The sequence below is a fragment of the Macrotis lagotis genome, chromosome 2 (assembly GCF_037893015.1).
Source record: "Macrotis lagotis isolate mMagLag1 chromosome 2, bilby.v1.9.chrom.fasta, whole genome shotgun sequence".
NCBI classification, from domain to species: Eukaryota; Metazoa; Chordata; class Mammalia; order Peramelemorphia; family Peramelidae; genus Macrotis; species Macrotis lagotis.
Window position 1 is genome coordinate 290,495,968 of NC_133659.1, and position 19,065 is coordinate 290,515,032.

Consider the following 19,065-nt stretch of genomic DNA (forward strand, 5'->3'; position numbering starts at 1 on the left):
GGAGGTCTGGAAACTGCCCCCTCTGCCACAGACCCAGGTGCTCCCAGGGACCCAGGCATCCTGTGGGCTGTTCCTGGAAGTCTAGAGCTGTTTGCTTCAGCACAGCGTGGTACAAATCTGGCTGGACTGTGGCTCTTTCCAACCCCTTGTCCCAGTGTAACAGACCTTACCTCCCATCTTCTAAGGTTTTTTTTTGGTTGTTGTTTTTTGCAAGGCAATGGGATTAAATGACATGCCCAAGGTTACACAGCTAGGTAATGATTAAATATTTGAGGCAGAATCTGATCTGAATTCACTTTTGTGCTGACTCCAGGGCTGGTGCTTTATTCACTGTGCCACTTAATGACCCTAAGTTGTTTCGTCCTGGGAAATTGCAACACTCAGTCTTTCTGTGGGTTCAGCCCACTCTAAGTTGTGGATAGAGTCATACTTTGATAGCTTTTGAAGTTTTTTGCAGATGAGTTTCAGGGAATTCCTGCCTTCATGCCACCATCTTTTAGATGGCACACTCCCATTGGTAAGGTGTAAGTCATTTGTCTTTACTGATGTTTGACTTTCATTCTGGAAGATCATGACACCTGGATGGTGATGCCACTACAATTGGATTTGAGTGCGATGGTGCTATGCTGTGGTAGTTTGCACCTAAAAGCAACCCCCACCGTTTTTTATGGTTAGAAGTATCCCATCCCTTTTGCAGCTAGAAGCAATAGCTAGAGACACTCCAAGCATAGCTAGGAATCCTCCAATGATGACATGTGGTTAGTAAAACTCTTTTCCCTTCTTATTCAAAGTTGACAGTCTAATCAATCCCCCACAGTTTTTGTGGGCAAGGGACTGTGGCCAGCTCTCTAATCATTATATTACATTGTCTCCAATATATTCTAAGCAATCCGGAGGTGGTTTCAACTTATACAAAAGAAAATAGTGTATGCAATTGTTTTGTATTTTAAAGAGGCTATTATAATACTATAGGTGTGCAATAAGAAGGGTTTATGTTAATTTAGTATAAAAAGGTATTGGGAAAAGGTGTTAGGAACCACCCTAGGCAGAAGTCAGCTACCTAGGACTCCTGGCTACCACCTAAAGGGTTTACTTTACGTGGTAAGTAAAAGGGACAACTCACTGTTTCTATTGAAAGTAAGAACTTTCCTTTTATTTGGGGTGAGAAAGACAAGCAGGGGAAGGACACAGCTGGGACCACACCTCTCCTCGGGCAGCACTAAGAAGCTTGGAGGCAGGTGTCTTCCGGAAGTTCTTGGTGTTTGGAGTTGTAATGGGGACTAAGATGTTAGGCAGCCTGTCAGCATGGCCAGGGTCAGGATGGGTGAAGCTCGTCCAGGTCAAGTCCATGATTCCGTACTGCGAACTGCCGATGGGTGGAAATGTATGTACTTGGTTCCGCCCGGACAGGGGCAAGATCATATGGAATTTGGATCGCTCTCCTTGGGCCCGAGGAGGCCTGCAGTGAATATTGTAGAGGAGGCGCTCCCCAGGCACCCCATCTTCAGCTTCCAGAGCCTGCTTGTAGAGTATGTCCAGAGGCAGTTGTTGCTTTTCCCCCAGGAGTTCATGTAACAGTGTGTGGATCCTGGTGTGCCTGAGATGGTACAGGTCCAGGAGCTGGTTGAATTGGTCCTCCCAGGAGGTATGGTCTTGTTTACAGCGCTCCTGCAGGCTGACTAAGACATGGTACAGAGCTACAAAAGTCTCCCATGGAAGGATATCCTGTGGAAGAACAGCAGGGGATTCCTTGGCCCGCTGCCCCAAATCCCTTTGTGGGGAACTGATCTTCTTTTTCCAAGCCTGGATGTTCTTTTTCAATTTCCAGATCAAAGCAAATTTTTCCACATAGCTAGAAGCACTCTGGGGCATATCTCTCAAGGATGAAAAAGCTACTGCCCTCTTATCCTTGAACTCCATTGAAAATCTCTTTGTCCAATTTCCAGGGGCCATAGGGTCTGAGCCTTTCATAGTGGTAGAGGGGGCACTGGAGACCCTGGTAGACAAAGGGGTGGTGGGGACTGAGACTGGGATGGTATCTGGGACAATGGCAGGGATGGACACCACTGACTCTGATTCAGTTGTGGTTTTTAGTAGAGGCTTAGCCTCCTCTCTCTTGATGGAAGGGAATATCTTCAAGTGCCCTGAGTCAATGGAAATTTTCTTCCTCTCAGCCTGGGAGAGTTGAGGCCCAGTGTCAGCAAGGCCTCTCTTGGATGAGGTGATGGCTTTCAGGGCTCCCAAGTGCAGCCATTCTCTTTGTGACTCTGAAAGGGCCTTAGCCAGTAGCTGGAACAGCCGTTGGTAGGTGTTTTGGGAAAGTTGCTTTTGGTCCTGGAGCTTCTGAAGAGTGACTTTCACCCACTCCTGATCCTTTTCACTGAGCTCCAGACTCTCATCAGTGAGGTTGAAATCAGCCACCCTGATGGGTTGTCCCAGCATGACCTGCTGCAGTAGCTGAAACCACTTCTCATTGGCCTCACTTTTTAGTTTCTCTTTTTTGGGCACATAAGAGGGAACTTTGAGCTTTTTGAGCCGGTGGAATTTCAGGGGGGGCTCCTTTTCTCTCATTTTTTGGCCTTTGGCTTTATCCTCCAGAGCCACTGCCTCCCCAGGCTTCAGAAGTTTATCCTTAAATTGGGATACAATGAGTTTCTTCTTGACATCTTCCCATGAACTGGTGACCTCCCATGAACTGGTTACCCATGGCATTACATCTTCAAGTTTTTTAACAGTTTCCTGGTACTTATCTTTTTCTCGCACCAGGGGAAAAGAAACTGGCTTCATAACTTCAGGCACCATGTCTTTCTTCTTAACTGCTTTGTCTTTAAGTTTCCTCAAAATGCCTTTCTTTGAAATGAATGAACTCTTTTCCATAGCCATTTCAGTGATTTGAGATACACCTTTCTCTTCTTCCTCCTCCTCTTCCTCCACCTCCTCTTCCTCCTCCTCCTCTTCTTCCTCCTCTTCCTCCTCCTCTTCCTCCAAGATCATCTCCAAGCCACGTTCCCTGCGTCTCCTGACTCTCTCCTCTTTTCTCCATTTCCTTTCCTTCTTATATTTTTGAACCTTCATTTTAAGGTTCTTCAACCAATGCCTCAGCTCCTGGGTCTCCTTTTTATCCTCTTTGGTCAACTTAGCTTCTTCAAAGAGTTTGTCTCTTTCCTTCACGGCCAACTTCCATTCCTTCATGGCAATTTTCAACTCCCTGGAGTAGACTGACTTTTCCAACTTATCCAAGTTAGTCTCCTTCTCGGCCAAGCTTCTATCCACATCAGCCATACTTTCTCTGTGGTGAGCCAGATATTCCTCTCCCAGGGCTACTTCCCTCTCCTTCAGGAAGGGTCTTTCCAAACCTTCAGAATCTCTAACCTTCCCTTCCTCTGTCAGAAGAGCTTCTTTTTCTATTTTCTTACTCTCCTCCTTGACCAGGTCTTTCTCATCCTCCAGCAATCTCCTTTCTTTCCGCAGCTGCCTCCTCCATTTCCGGAGCTCCCACCTCATTGTTGCCTTTTTCTCATAGTCTTTATCTTCTATTATAGCTCTCAGTGTCCTGGAAAATTCCTTCTTCTCCTGAAGCTTCTTCTTCTCCTTCTGGAGCTTTCTCTTCTGTTCACTATCCACCTTGGGCTCTGATAGTTTTGTCTGCTCCTTATCTGATTTGGCCTCCTCACTCAATTCTTCATGCTTGTCAAGTTCACTTTCTTCCCCTTCTCTCCCCTTAGAGGATTCACCCACTTCCTCAATTGAAGAAGGCTCTACTCTTCCAGTCTTTTGGAGTTGCCTCTCTTCTCTATCTATTCTCTTTTCTTCTTGAAGCTTTTTCTTTTTTTCCTTCAACAAAATCTCCTCAACAAAGAGCTTCTTTTTCTCCTTGACCACTTCTTTCTCTCCCTGATGTAGTCTTGTCCTCTTTGCCCTGAGGATCTTTTGTTGTGAAACAAAGCTCTCTTCCCCTATGAACTCTTCAGTACGGCTCAGCTCCATCTCCTTCTGCAACAACACTTGCTTCTGTTGGAGTAGCTCCTTTTCCTCCTTAATCACCTCTGCCATTTCTGCAGCAAGCTGATTTTCTTCTAGCAACAGGTTTATTTCTTGCCTGGAGATCTTAAATTCCTCCACCATGAATTTAACCATTTTCTGCCTGGTTGATAATATCTGGTCAAGTGACAGCTTTCCTTGCTTTTGAAGCAAGTTCTGCATTTTCTCTATCAGCTCCAGCTCTTTCCCCAGGAGCATCTGCTTATCAAGGATTTCTGCTTCAGATGATCCCTCTTCCAATACTCCCTCCTCAAATACTGCCTTCCTAGGGGGTTTCTCCTTTGATGGTCTCTCTTTAGATGGTCCTTCAGATATTTTCTCCTCAAATGTCAGCAGCTCAGACGGTCTCTCTTCAGACACCTTCTCAAATGTCACTTCCTTAGGCATCCCCTCCTTAGGCAGCCTCTCCGTAGGTGGCCTCTCCGTAGGCAGCCTCTCAGTAGGCAGTCTCTCCTTAGATGGTCTTTCTGTAGGTAGCCTCTCTGTAGGTGGCCTCTCTATACGCAGCCTCTCCTTAGGCAGTTCCTCCTTAGGGGTCCTCTCCTTTGGTGGCCTTTCTTTAGGCAGCCCCTCCTTTGATGGCTTCTTCTTAGGCAGCTTCTCCTTAGCCAATTCCTCTTTTGATGGCTTCTCTTTAGCAGGTTTTTCCTTAGGCAATCCCTCCTTAGGCAGTCTCTCCTGGGATGGCTTTTCCATATGTGCCTTCTCTTTAGGCACAGCCTCCTTATGCAGCTTCTCTTTGGGCAGTCCTTCAGTGGATGGCTTCTCCTGAGGCAGCCCTTCCTTAGATGGCATCTCTTCAGGTACCCACCCCTTAGATGGTTTCTCCTTAGGTAGCCTCTCTTTAGATGGCTTTTCCTTGAGTGCCTTCTCCTCAGGCAGCTCAATCTTAGATGGCTTCTCTCCAGGTAGTCTCTCCTTAGATGGCTTCTCTTCAGGCACCCACTCCTTGGATCCTTTCTTCTTTGGTGACTTCTCCTCAGGCAGCACCTCCTTAGATGGTTTTTCTTCAGGTAGCCTCTCCTTAGATGGCCTCTCCTTAGGGAACTTCTCCTTAGATAACATCTTCTCCTGAAGATGTTCTGTTTCTTCTTGTGTCTTTTCCTTCTTCCTTCCTAATCTTTTCTCTGAGCCCTTTTCCATCTTGTCCTTTACAGATGCCTTCTTCACCCTAGCCAGTAGATTCTCCTCAGAGACAGAGATCTGGTCCTCTTCAGGGATGATGTCTTTGTGAACCTCTTTTCTTCTACCCCTGGACAACCTCCTCTCTTCCTTGTCCCCAATTCTGACTTTCTGGTCTAGCTTCAATTTAGCCTTTAACTCTTCCTGGATATCCTTGAACAAGGCTGTGTCCTTTAAGAGCCCAGACTCTTCCTCTTTCCTCTTCCTTTTCATTTTCTCTCCTCTGGCCAGTTTTGCTTTTAAATGGGCCAATTCTCCCTCTCCCCTGGTCAGTTCGTCCTTTGTCTTGTCCAGGTCATCTTCTTCCTTGACCAGTATTTTCTTCTTCTTTTCTAGGTTCATCTGTCTCTGCTCTTGTTTCCTGAGTTTATCCTCTTGTGAGGTAAGGTCTATAATAGCTGAGGAAAACACTTTTCTTTTTCTTGCTTTCTTAATTTCAATCTCAGCCTCTCCCTCCTTTGCCTCTAGGATCACATCCTCCTCTTCCTCCTCCTCTTCCTCCTTCTCCACCTCCTCCTCCTCCTCCTCCTCCTCTTCCTCCTCCTCTACTTCCTCTGCCACCTCTTCCTCCTGAGGAGATGGTAGCAAAGGGCAGATGGCCTGGAAGAGCTCCCAGCTTGGAGACCGCTTATCTAGCTTCTGCTCAGCCATGGTCACTATCTCTTGACCCAGATTCTCAGGCAAGTCTTTTTGGGAGTGTGATATTCTCATGTTCACTAATTGGAAGATGTTATCCCTCCAAGTTTCCTCTTCTCCCGGTCCAATAGAATGAGCCTTCCCTTTAGGCACCACCTTATCCTCCTTCTCCTTGTCCTCCAAAATTCTGTCCACTTCTTCAGATTCTTCCTTCTCTTCTTTCCCCCTCACCTTCTTCTCAGTCTTCTTCTTAGTCCCTTTGGCCCACTTCTTCTCTTTGGCCTCCTTTATGCTTTTCTTTTTCCGAACATTCCTTAGGACCTTCAGGCTCAAACCATCATATTCATTCAAGGATTCTTGAGACTGATAATCCAGTGATGTCTGCTTCTGGACATCCTCACTCCTCACTCTGGATTCTCTATGTGGAATTTGAGTGACTGACAACACTGATTGGAGGCTTACCTCTGACTTGCTCTCAGCACTTTCCAACAGTGTCTCGATAGAGGTAGAGGATGAGAAGCGTTTTCCAACATCTTGACTTCTGCCTTTGGACTTCTTGAGGGAATCCAAAGTCTTGAGTTTTGCTGCATGAAAATACACACACACACACACACACACACACACACACACACACACACATTATGTGAAGTATGAGAAAACCTGTCCCTGAATCTAGGGTAAACTGGGCAGAACCCCAAAAGGACAAAGAAAGGGTCAATGATGCAGCCTATGTCTGGCCTCTATTTCAAGTCCAAAAATAGGAAAACTGATGCCTGGTAGGCTACCTTTAGTTGTTTCTTCATTGAACAAATACTAATCCGTAAGCTCCTACTGGACTGGAAATTTAATAGAATCAACCTGGATTCTTCCTTTATTCCCCAGCTTAATCAGTTCTGTTTTCTAGACACCTCCTTGGTGCATAGAGTGGAACCTGACTTGGAACAGGAAAGATGAATCTTCCTGAGTTCAAATTTAGTTTCAGTTAATTGCTAGTAGTAAGAGCCTAAGTAAGTTACTTAACCCTTTTGGCCTCAGTTTCCTCATCTGTAAAATGAACTGAGTAGGAAATGACAAACCACTTCAGTGTCTTCACTAAGAAAATACCAAATGGATTAGCAAAGAGCTGGATAAGGCAAGTCATGTCACAATTTGTGTCTATCTCGCCTATGTCCATTCCAAGGCTAATATCTCCTTTATCTAATGTTTTGTTTTCTTTTTGCCAGCATCTGGATCAGAAGAGATGCCCTTGTGAACTTAACTCTTTTGTTTCTGGGCTTCTTTTCTCATGTTTGCCAAACTGGCTCCTGTCTATTTTCCAAGTTCTATCTATTATCCACGATCCTCCATACTTGAATCTTTGAATAGGCTATCTCCTTTGTCTGGATTGGAATCACATTCCCCTTTTAAAAGTCTTAGTCTTAACCCCTACTCTCCCAGTTATATGTGCTGCCTACCCCATCCTCCCATCCCTCTTATCAATATCCCCTCTAATCAGAGGACTATTTCTTTGCATAAACCAAGTCCAGCCCAGTATCTTGCACATGGTCGGGCTTAATAAATGTAGAACTGAATTAGTGAAAGGGGAAGGCAAATGAGAGGTCTAGAAGTCATTCAGTTGGTGACAAAGAATTCAGCTAGGTAAGTGAAGGACCTGGCAAAGAGGATTGTTCAAGACATCATTAGTGTCTATGGAAAAATCCTTGATCTATAGACTGATGGGCAAGGGTAGGGGAAAAAGCCAATGTTTAAACAACTATAATTCAAAATAACTGGCTTCCTTTGTAATCAAATGCATTTTATTTATTATGATGTTAGAGCACTATATCAATATTCAGAATATATTATTTTTAATAGTATTTTTAAAAATTATTCTGAGAAGTCACTATAGGCTCTACCAGACTTTCACAAAGTTCCATTACACTAAATGGTTAAGCACCTCTGATTTGTGCTGGCAAAAGTCTTTGAAAGTTATTAGATAGAGTGAAAGGATGGAAGCCTCCAAGTGTGTTCAAAAGGATGGAATACTTAATCATGTCTCTTAAAGATTTTCCTTCCAAAAATTGCTAGTAAACTTCCGAGGAGCAAAGGTTGGACTGACCTGTGGTAAAAAAAAAAAAAAAGAGCCCTCCAGGAGGACCACTGATGCTCTCATCTCATTCTAGGATACTTAATTTGACAATTTTACTTTTGGGGGGGTTGTTTGTTCTTTCTTCCCTCATTCCCTCCATCCTTCCTTTCTTTTTATTTTTTCCTTCCCTTCTTTCTTTTTCTCTTTGTTTTTAATATTTATTTTATAAAATTTAAGTTTTAAATATCTCCCTCCTGTCCAATCCTCCCCCACCCACTGAGAAGTTAACAATATGATTTCAATTATACATTTGAAGTCACGCAGAACATATTTGTATATCTGGCTACAGTTTCAGCAGTGGAACTGAGGATACCTTCAGAAAAGACTTGGTCAGCCTTACGTGTTTCTTTTTCTTGTCTGCTTCACTCTTCATTTGACTCTTTAGACAATGGTGTTCAGTGGGAGATGCTGATACCTGGAACATTTTATTTTCATACCATCACTCCATTAAGTAATATCCCCTTGTTCGATGTGAGAATCAGAGCCAAGGTAGAATTTCTCCTTCACTGATTCCTCTACCTTTGAAAGATGAAGTTACCATCAAGGCAAACAAAAAAGATCTAAGCTGTTTTATGAGAGAGAGAGAGAGAGAGAGAGAGAGAGAGAGAGAGAGATCCAGCAGAGGATGCCTGGATAAGACCCTCCTCATTATTATTATATATTACCTCTGTTTCAGACTTATGGCACTTTTCAAATATTTCTTCAATTTCTTCTTTCTGGACAGATATCTGCAGTAAAACTTGAGGACAATATTGATTCTGTTTCTAATGATCTTCGCCCCAGTGCTCTCTGTGCTTCTTTCATCTAGTTCTAGGATTTCCCCAAATGAATATATCTTCATAATATCCAATACTACGGTTCTCTTGAATACAGTATCACCTTCCAAAGTTACTGGGTCTTAGCCCATGAAGGTTAAATGATATCTGTCTATTAGGGCTCCAAAAGTGCTACCTCAATATTCTTCCTGGCTTCATGTTCGAAACTACTCATAGTATTGTTCTTGAGCCCCATTCACTGCAATTCCCCTTTTAGAACAGGTAGAATATATCACATAACCTCATATAGCTACAAGAACAAAAAAGTGAAATTTACTAGAGAAAGCTTTATGAAGAGAAGAAAACAGCAAAAGTACATGCAATTCAGCAAATGCTACTCCCAAACATTTCGTTTGGCACTCCCAAGTCCTTGATAAACTTGCAAGTTATTACAAAGAATCTTTTTTTTCAAATTACTACACTAGAACATTTCATCACCAAGTTTGATATAAGATGAATACATAGGGAATTATATCCCATTGTCTCTGTTGGATTGGTGATGTGGATCTTGTCATTGATTCCCCATAAGTGTTGCAGCTACAAAGTCCCATAAATGGAGCTTTCGTTACATCTCTTCTGTATTGAGAATTTTGGTCACCTTTATTTTTGTTTGTTGAAACTTAAAGACATTATGTTTCAAATATCTCAAAAGTTGTCAGATAAATGAATTTCCATTGTTACCTATGAAAAATATCTTCCATTATATTCCTTTCCCAGATGTTGGAAGATAGTGGAAGATAGAAGGGTCTAGTATATTTTGCTCAATGGGATTATGACAAGTCCGACATGATTGAAGGAAACAACAACAATATTCACTTCCATTATGTTATATCGCTCTTGGAACTTCTTGTGATTAAAGCTAGACTTATGTCCTCGGGGTTGGTTCTCAAATCAGACACTAGATTTTTCAGTGAGGTAAATGGATGCTAGGTTGATCTTGATTATGCCAGAGTTCATATCCCTTTTTGAGTCATGAACAGTATCATTGGGCTGGAGCCTATAGTCATTGGTCAGAAGGTCATCCACATGGTATCATTTCTTATTTACACAATGATGTACTGTAAGCCCACAGATTATGTCATGGGAAAACAGTGGTTTTTGCTTGATGTATAGATCTCCACCTTAATTCCTCTCTACAAGCCCTTCAGCACACCTCCACTCCCTTTTTCTTTTCTGTGTTGATTTCCCCTATTAGAATGTAAGATTCCTGAGGGTAGCAACTGTCTGCCATTCCCAGAATTTAACACAGTCTAGGAGATTCTGATTGACAGATTTCTTTTGCCTATGAAAGTCAGCTCAGAGCAAGCTGGCATTAGGCGTAGGAATCAGGCATTAAGAAGATGTGGCTTGAAATCTTGCCATCAACATCTGCTGTTGGTGCACAGGGTCATATGATGTGTTGGCAGCAAGAGCGGAAATGGACCAATAACTGTCATTATGCAGTGAGTTGGGAATGTTCTTTGTAGTGATCACCCCTGTGGGACTTCTCCTTCTCTCTTCCTTCTCTGATTCAGAACTTTGATTCTTCTGTTTTCTACCTGCTCTCCTACAAATTTACCAAGTATCACTGCCCAATTTTGTGACAGGTGGAATAGGCAGGGAGGATCAGCTAGAAGCATCCACTGATGGCAGCTCTCAGACATTCACATATTTCTCTTTACGCCTGACCTTGTATTAGGATCTTGTTCTTGGTGGTTGGATACTTTGAACACCAGGGGGCACCAAAGCACATAGAGGGCTGTCCTGGGAGTCAGGATGGATCATCTTCCTGAGTTCAAATCCAACTGCAGACATTTCTTAACTGTTTAAACCGAGGTAAGTCACTTACCATCTCTGTTCTCCAGTTGCCTGACCTTTGAAATGAGGGGGTTGGAATGATACCTTCTGAAGTACCTTCTAGCTCTAAAAATCTATGGTTTAATGAATTTGGGGGCTCCTTATAGAAATAGTGAAGTCAAAAGGAAAATGTAGGTTTAAAGGGAAAGATAAAGAAATTCAGTTTAAGGATATACTTGGAACCAACCTTTTAATCTAGTGTAATTCCCTTTTCTTGCAGGCAAGAAAACTGAGGCCTGAACAAGGAAAAGTAATTTGACCCAGATCATATGGATATGGCCACACACTGCTCATTGCTTGCAAACATTTGATCCTCACAAATACTCCAGGAGAGGTGTTTCTGTTATTGCCCTGGAGTTTTTGTTATTGCCAGTGTTACCGATGAAGAAACTGAAGCAAACAGAAGTTAAGTGTATTGCCTAACATTATAGCCAGTAAACACATGAAACTGAATTTGAACTCAGGCATTGCTGATTCTAGGCCCAGGTTATCTATCCACTATGCCACTGGCTACATGACACGATGCCCAGACAACTGACACAGCTTACCTAACATCACAAAGATAGTGATTGGTATAATTGAGACTCAAGTCCCAGTACCCTGACTCTAAATCGCTCTCTTCTGGTTGCCCCATGTTTCTTGAGACTCTGTCAAGTTGATTCTGGTACTAGTGTGTGGTCAACTCTGTGCCAACAACTCATCCTACAGACAAGTAGACTGAGCCACAATAAGAAAGGGTGATCAGCAGAACCAAGAGCTTTTGTTGTGGGGATGGCTCTTTCTTGGCTCCTTCCTTTTCTGTAGGAAGTTCTCTCCTTTCCCTCTGCTCCCTTGGGGACACTTCCCTATATGATTCTCCCCCTTTCAACTCCAGGGAATGACATTTGGATATTCTCTGAATCATCTGTGTACCTGCTCTTTGCTGGATGTCCAACTGTTTCTTTTGTTCTTCGTAATATTCAGATTGGGAAATGCTCTCAGCAACCTTGAAGGCTGGGTGCTGAGTAACCTTTGGTTCAGTTGTGTACAAGCAAATATTCGGGCGAATGTAGGAAGAAGGGGTCAGGTCATCTTTGAGCTGGTGCTCCACTACCTCCACTAAATCCTGAAGGTCATTGAGCCGCATTCCAAGCATGTGGTCCAAGGAATCCTCTCCAATCTTCTCTTTCCTAGGGAAAACAAGATGGAGGAAATGATGCCCCAGGACAAAGGAGGGAAGAGTCCTGAGGAAGGCAAGGCATTATGCGTCTGGGGAAAATCTAGTAAATGATGAGAGGATCTCAGGAAGGATAGAGGCACTGGTGAGAAGGTGTGAGGGCAAGTGCCTAAATGCAGGGTAAGGAACCAGTCTGAGGAGGGTACCAAAGAAGGAGAGGCCCACACTCCCCCATGAGAATTGTATTATGGTCATTCCTTAGGATCCTTCATCCTCAGTTAGAAGGGGTCTGCTCATACAATTCCACAATTATATATTATATACATATATCTATATAGAGACACATAGAGATATATAGACATATAAATGTGGAATCATCCAGTGAAATGAAGTACCCTGCCCAAGGTCTCATAGGTAGTTATCAGAGATTAGAAATCAGCTTCCCTGACCTATTTTCTCCCCTAGCCCATTGGCTCCCCTGTAGGATGGATATAAACTACAAAGGCCTGGCCAGTTCAGGGTATGTTATTCTCTGGAACAGAGGCAAGCAAAGGTCCAAGTACAAGGAGAAGGGGAAATCAGAGGAAGGTGAGCACAGTGTCTGACCACACCACTTACTGGAACAAGCGAAAGGTCTCCCGATTTTGGAGCAACTCCAATAAGGATGCCTTGTTCTGGATGCCAGCAAAAGTCCCAATAAGCGTCCAGGCCTTCTTCTGCACATTCAGATTCCTATCCAGCAGCCCATGGATCAGAGGGATAGCAAAGAGACGACTGATGAGGCCGAGTCGCTCCAGGCCTTCCCAGGCATTAAGCCGGATTTCGCCCTTAAAGTGGAATGTGTCTTCGAGCAGCTGCCTAGCAGTATCTGACCGTAGTTCTGGTGCCACAGAGTATTCAGCAAATATCTGTGCCATGGCACTGACACATTGCTTGTATTTGTCAGGTTCAGCCTTGTTCATTATGTGCAGCAGGGTCCCTATGGTTTTGGTGGCTAATGAGTCATTCATCTGGTGGCTTGGGTCCTTGAGGCTTAGGAGCAGGTCCTTAAGGTATTGGTCTCTGTCAGGCAAGGCTAGTTCCCTCCTGAAATGCAAACAATGTCCTTTTTTAGCAGCAAGGCTTTCTACAGCAAAGAAGCTAAGCTCATCACTGTCATAGCTTACAGGTAGCTGGGAACTCTCTAGGGTGCACTGAAGGAAGACAGGGGTCCCCTCAGGCCAGAGGAAGGCCCTCACCACTGAATTAGGGATATAGCCATCAGGGGCAATGATCCACTTCCGTCCTTGGCCAAAGTAACACTTCAACAACTGCATAGGGTGGAGGGCATTCCTGAGCATTAACTGTTCTGGGGAGATAATGGTCAGGGGAGCCTTTTCCTCTGGGGCTTGATCTGAGAAAACAAACTTGCGTTTCTTCTCAGAGGTACCCATTATGTTTATTTGGCCATGGATGTCTTCTACATAGGGGATCATATGGTCAAAGGCAATAGTTCGTTGGTTGAGGAGGGCATCCATCCTCTGAAGTTTCTGTGCTCCTTTTTCTAGGCAGATATAGCGAGGCACAAAAATGGTGCCAAAGGACAAGAAGAAGCTGGGTAAGAATGGAATGGGATCTTGTTTCACTTCATCTTCAAGGTTCAGAGAAGCCAAATGGTCGAGTAAGGATTGAGGAAGCAGTTTCGTGCAGGACACCAGGTAGATACAATTGTTGAAAGTGACAAGCAGATCTCCCTGTTCGTTGGCAAAGCAAACTGGGCCAAATTGCATGCTGGAGTTTAATCTGGCCAAGGAGTTACCTTGCATGTCCCAGATGACCACAGCACCCTCACTGTCCGCTGTGACAAAGATTCCCATGGTCAGGGAAATATCAAAGGAGACAATTGGTTGTTTGTGCAGGCACCCAGTCTCTTGGAAAGATGAATCCTGGCTCATTTCAGAGGACACCAGGAAGTCAGAATACTTCCAAAGTCGAAAGCGATTCTCATTGGTGATGGCACCCACACATTTGGGTAGCAGGACCAGGTGGTGGAGGTGGCAGTTGCTTAAGATGCTGGTGAAAGCATAAAGGCTCAACTTAGTGCCCTCAAAGATGACCTTTGACAGGCGTATGTAGCGATCCATGCCATAAGAACAAAACAAGGTATTCTCCCTGGAGCTGGTAGGTGATCCGGTCAGGGTGGAAATGATCAGAACAGGTCCAGAATGCAAGTGTTTCTTCACATGAACAAATTTGTGTTGGGACAACAAGCTCACAAGGCCACTTTTGTGCCCACAGAGGATCAGTCCTTCAATGCTTTGGCCCAGGGAAGGCTTCTCATAGGCCAGACATTGTATTTGATCTTCAGTGTCATTGCCAATTTGAAGGATGTATTTGGGCATCGATGGGCACTTGGTGGTATCAAAGATGATCACATTGACATTACCCATGGCCACAAACAGCTCCTTATTTTCTGGATCATAGGCTGAGGAGACAGCTTTGTCTAGAGAACTAAAGGGCCAGGTGAGAAACAAGAGGTTGCCAGTTATGGGGCACAGGAAGCGAAAGAGACCATCATCGGTACGGCAGAAGATGAGGGTCCTGTTGCTTCCATGGTGGATGCGTTGCAGGCGGCGGGGACTGGCACCACAGTTGTTAAACAGCTGGTAGAAACAAGACATGTGGTATAAGGAGAAGCTGTACTGGGATTGGCAAAAGAAGGTGCTGTCATCGATGAATTGCAGAGAGTACAGCACATCCTCGCAGATGCTCAGCTCGCGCAACAGACTGCCTGATTTAACGTGCCATTCCTTCAGCCTCCCTTCGGCCCCCGCAGTCAGTAGGGTGTGGATTTTGGCAAGGGAGCGGACCAGCACCACAGGACCTGTGTGGGCCTGGAAGCTGAAAGACCTCCGTTCAAAGCTTGGATCCAGATTCCAGATGTGTATCTGCCCAGCCTTATTCCCTCCAAAGAGGTAACCCTCAGATAAGCAAGTGCAGCAGCAGGTTAATGAGTGACCACTGGTGGGAGATGAGAAAGTCTGTTCCTCCACCAGCTTCGTGTGGCCCTGCCACACAAGGATACGTAAGAAGCTCTCACACATGGCCAGGAGAGAATTCTCGCATCCATCTAGGTTGATCCCCTGTACCAGCTCACTGCCAGACATGTTCAGTATCTGCAGGACATGGAGACCCTTCCCTCCTGGCTCAATGACCCAAGTTACCACAGCCCCTGCGATTCCTGATAGCAGCAAGCCTGTCCTCTGGTGATAGGCCAGGCAGCTGATGGAGAAGCGGCAAGGGACCACGCAGCGCTCCTTGAAGCCACTGCTGTGATCCCCAAAGATCCGCAGAATCATGTCATCACAGTAGGCAATCAAGACACGGTGGACGTCTGCGTGGACTAGGGCCATGACTGGTGGCAGATGATTTATCTGGGGCACCTCTCTCTTCTCCACTTTTGGCTGGCCAGTTTTATGATACATCCACAGCACCATCTAGGAGGGGATAAAATAAGGAATGTGCCAGGTACTATGACAGTCTCAGAGGAGGCAAAAGATAGTCCCTGCCCTCAAGGAGCTTACAGTCTAATAGGAGAAACAACATGAAAAAGACTATGTAAAAACAAGTAATAACAATAATAAATTAGACATAATTAACAATTGGGTTTGGGAAAGACTTCCTTGTGGATGGTGGGAGTTTAGCTGGGACTTGAAGAAATCCAGGGGCGCCAGGTAGTGGAAATGAGGCTGGAGAGGGTTTTAGAGGCAGCCTTTGACCATGAGCAAGTCATGTGAAATGTCTGGACCTCAGTTTTCTCACTGTAAAAATGTGTGCCTTTGGAGTGCTCTGTAGTTGTTGTTGATTTGTGACTGACAGAGGGAGGATCTTTTTGAGTTCTCCATCCATGGAGTGATTTGTGTATGGTCACAAACAGGGTAAAAAGGTGAACCAAGAAAGAATGATTCTAGACCAGTGAACTCTCTAGATTCTCTGCCTACTCTCCCTTCTGGAGTCCTGGGCTACCTCAATAGTCTGCTGGTTGTTTTTCTGTTCTTATCTCCTCCTTTCTGATTTATCTTTCATAAGTTGCTAGACTAATCTCTGAGGCTCAGCTTAAATAAAGGCTGAGGCAGTGTAATGGGCAAAGGCAAGAGAGTACAGAACCTACCTTGGGTAGGTGGCCAGAGAGGGAAACAAACCCAAGAACAGGAAGTCTGATGGAGATGGCACAGAAGGGATAAAGGAATGGAATGAAAAACATGTAGCAGGCATAGTGCCGGGTTTTTATTTACAACGCCGGCTTCTTTATGCTAGTCCGTCCTCTTACTCACCAGTCCAACCCATGATGAGTCTTCGGGGTACCTCCGACCCCACTCTTTGATGGGGGAAGAACCAGACAGAGCGCCTGAGGTGGATAATGAGTCTTTATTCTTCTGTGATCACATCCCGCTCTCGCCCAACCTCTCAGCAGACACTTTTATCCCCTCTGTCCTCCCTCCCATGAACTCTTACTCAATGAGGGGCCGAGTTCTGTAACATTCCCTTATAAGGTGATTATGTTTCCCCCGCTAAGCGACCGCCAAGCCTCTTCCCCCCGCCCCCAACATCTCCCCCTTTCTGTTTTACAAGGTTATCACTTGGTGTGACCTTAAGCGGTGCTGAGGTTAGCCTTAAGCGGTGTCATTTCTACTGGCCTCTGATAGCCGGGGGCGAGGAACCCTGTCTTAGGTCATCTCCTTCAACCCAGGACCTTGCCCGTCCTAGGCGCCCGACACCCTCAGGGCCTGTCTTAGGTGGCTGGGTTAGGAGAGGTTGCCCGTCTTGGGGTTTACCTCGTCTTACCCCTAGGTGTCACATGTCATGCATGGCGGCTAGCCAGACTTGGGGATCCTCCCCCGTCTCCATGGCCATGAAGGTTTTCTGAGTAAGAAGCATATAGCCCTTCTGTCGCCTAGCTAGGCGGCAGAAACAGACAACAAGTAGGGTGATTCCCAGAATCAGCGTCCTTGTTCACCCTCAAGGGGGTATCCTCCCGCCATCTGGCAATCCCTCCATGGTATGGGATCCTCGATGTCTTCCCCTGTGGCCACACATGAGGGGCCCCACCGAGGAATCGTGAAGTCCCATTGAGTTTGATTCACCAGGGGTCGCCAACCCAGAAGGCCTCGGAGCTGGGTCCCCTTTTTTGTCCCTGCTGGGCTGACAGTCGTCTGCGGGAAAAGGCCGACGCAGGGGTCAGTCGGGGCAGTGCTATAGTTAAAATCGTTCTGCCCTGTGGAGTTGAAGTTCCAGGACCGATTTTCTTCCCCGATGTCGAAACATAGGGAGTTGTTCAGGTCCCAGCAGAAGGAGTTCTGGACCGGTGCTTCAGCGGGGTCCATATATGCAGAAGGGAGCCCCATCGATGTATTGGTCACTAGCAGGCGAGGGTAGATCGGGGAGTTCCGTGCTACCGGAAGGGGAGAGGGAATAACTCGGAGTATTCCCCATGTTGGATTTCCTTCAGATGGAGCACCTCCAAGGATCCCTACGACGATCAGAAGGCCTGAAAAAGGAAGAAATTCCTCTCACCCCGTAGGGTTGGGCATTAATCAAGGTCTCTTATCTTGTAAACAGGGAGCCATCTTTCTGGCTCTTCTATCTTATCCTCGGGATGAAATGACAGGTGGCCCTGTCTTCTGTTCTTTACCGTTACAGGGCCATGCCAACCTCCCTCTTCATCTCTCCACATGACTTTAGAGCCTGGTAGGGCCTTGGTGGGAGAGGGCAGGAGCATTGGTTCTTTCTTAGCATGTCCTTTTGGGGAGAAAAATCTCTGGGCGGCTGTAGTGCCGTCATCCCTGACTTGTAGGAAATTCATGGTAAATAGTACCTGAGACAGGTCTGAATGGGTCAGTGACCTGCCAACTCCCCCTTTCTGTTTAAAGAGCGTAGTTTTGAGTGTGCGATTTGCTCTTTCTACCAAAGCTTGGCCAGTGGGATTGTAAGGGATCCCGGTGGAATGGGAAATGGAAAATTCTTTGCAAAAGGAAGCAAAGGCTCTCGAGGTGTAGGCGGGCCCATTATCGGTTTTGATAGCCGAGGGGACGCCTAAGACAGCCATCTGGGCATATAGATGTGAGAGAACGTGTTTAACCGCTTCTCCTGGCTGTAGAGAGGTGAAGGTGAAGGAGGAGAAGGTGTCCACCGAGACATGGATGTACTTACGACCCAGGTGAGAAATGTCCATCTGCCAAAGAGCATTGGGGCCGTCCCCACGTGGGTTAGACCCCTCCGTGGGGAGGGCTTGTCTGAAGGGAGCACAAGAAGTGCAGGAGCGCACAATTTGGCGAGCCTCCTTCCAGGGAATGCTGTATAGGCGCCGGAGCGACCTGGATGACAAGTGATACTTACCATGTGCCAGCTGGGCAGGTGTGGACAGGTTTAACAAGAGAGCCCTATCTGCCTCCGCATTGCCCTGGAATATGGGGCCGGTGGAAGAAACGTGAGAGCGCACGTGAAGAACAAACAGGGGGTGGTTTCTATCATGGAGGGAGGATTGTAGCTGTATAAGGAGTGGGCTAATGGAAGAAGTCGAGGAAATGAAGGCATCTTCTAAACGAGGGATTAGCATGGCACAATACATACTGTCAGTAATAAGATTAAAAGGGGTGTCTCTGTAGAGACGGAAAGCCTGAAGTATAGCATATAGTTCATTCTTCTGAGTGGAGTCAAAGGGGGTATCAAAAATCCAGGTGGCGGGTCTAGCAGGGTCATGGACCACAGCACGGCCCAACCTGGTAGCGTCAGTGAAGACATTAGGGCCGGTCACTGGTTCTGGGGACTCTAGAGGGCGCGGGCGGGAAAGGTGCAGTTCAGCGAACACTCTAACCATGGGAGGTGGCGTGAGTCTGATCTGAGAGAGGGTAGTCAGGACAGTGGCCCAAGCGATAGATCTATCAACTAGCGAGTGGGTCACCTCCTCTGGGAGGGTAAAGTTGAGGACAGGCAAGAGGCCAAAGAGACGCTGGCATCGCTCTGAGGCCTGAAGGCAAAATAAGGCCAGGGCCTCCCACCGGTCCCGGATGATGCTCTTAGTGGTCCGGGGGTATAGCCATTCAAGGCATCCATGTCTCTGGAATAAACATCCCCAGCCCAGGGAACTGTCCCCTAGTGTGTGGAAGAGGACAGGCGACTCCGGGTCGTATTGAACCAAGAAGGAAGAGGTTCTGCGGAAAATTTCCGAGAGCGCCTGTCTTGCCTGGGGGGTCCAACTTCTAGGGGATGACAGATGGGAGTCGCCTTTAAGG

The 19,065-nt window shown here is 45.9% G+C and overlaps 1 protein-coding gene and 1 long non-coding RNA gene across 3 annotated transcripts in view; one reads left to right on the forward strand and one right to left on the reverse strand.

Moving 5' to 3' along the window:
* Positions 1-1,125: 1,125 nt before the first annotated feature.
* LOC141515136 (uncharacterized) overlaps positions 1,126-19,065 on the reverse strand; it is a 77,552-nt gene continuing 59,612 nt past the window's right edge. For both annotated transcript variants that reach the window (XM_074226454.1, XM_074226455.1), the window contains exons 4-6: positions 12,413-15,270; positions 11,551-11,807; positions 1,126-6,443 (exon numbers count right to left, since the gene is read on the reverse strand). In XM_074226454.1, the coding sequence (XP_074082555.1) occupies positions 1,153-6,443; positions 11,551-11,807; positions 12,413-15,270 (8,406 nt within the window). In that variant the 3' untranslated portion in view covers positions 1,126-1,152. The remainder of the gene's footprint in view (positions 6,444-11,550; positions 11,808-12,412; positions 15,271-19,065) is intronic.
* LOC141515140 (uncharacterized) lies at positions 9,859-11,097 on the forward strand. The gene is made up of 2 exons (XR_012476224.1): positions 9,859-10,617; positions 10,859-11,097. It is a non-coding gene; the product is annotated as an uncharacterized LOC141515140 (long non-coding RNA).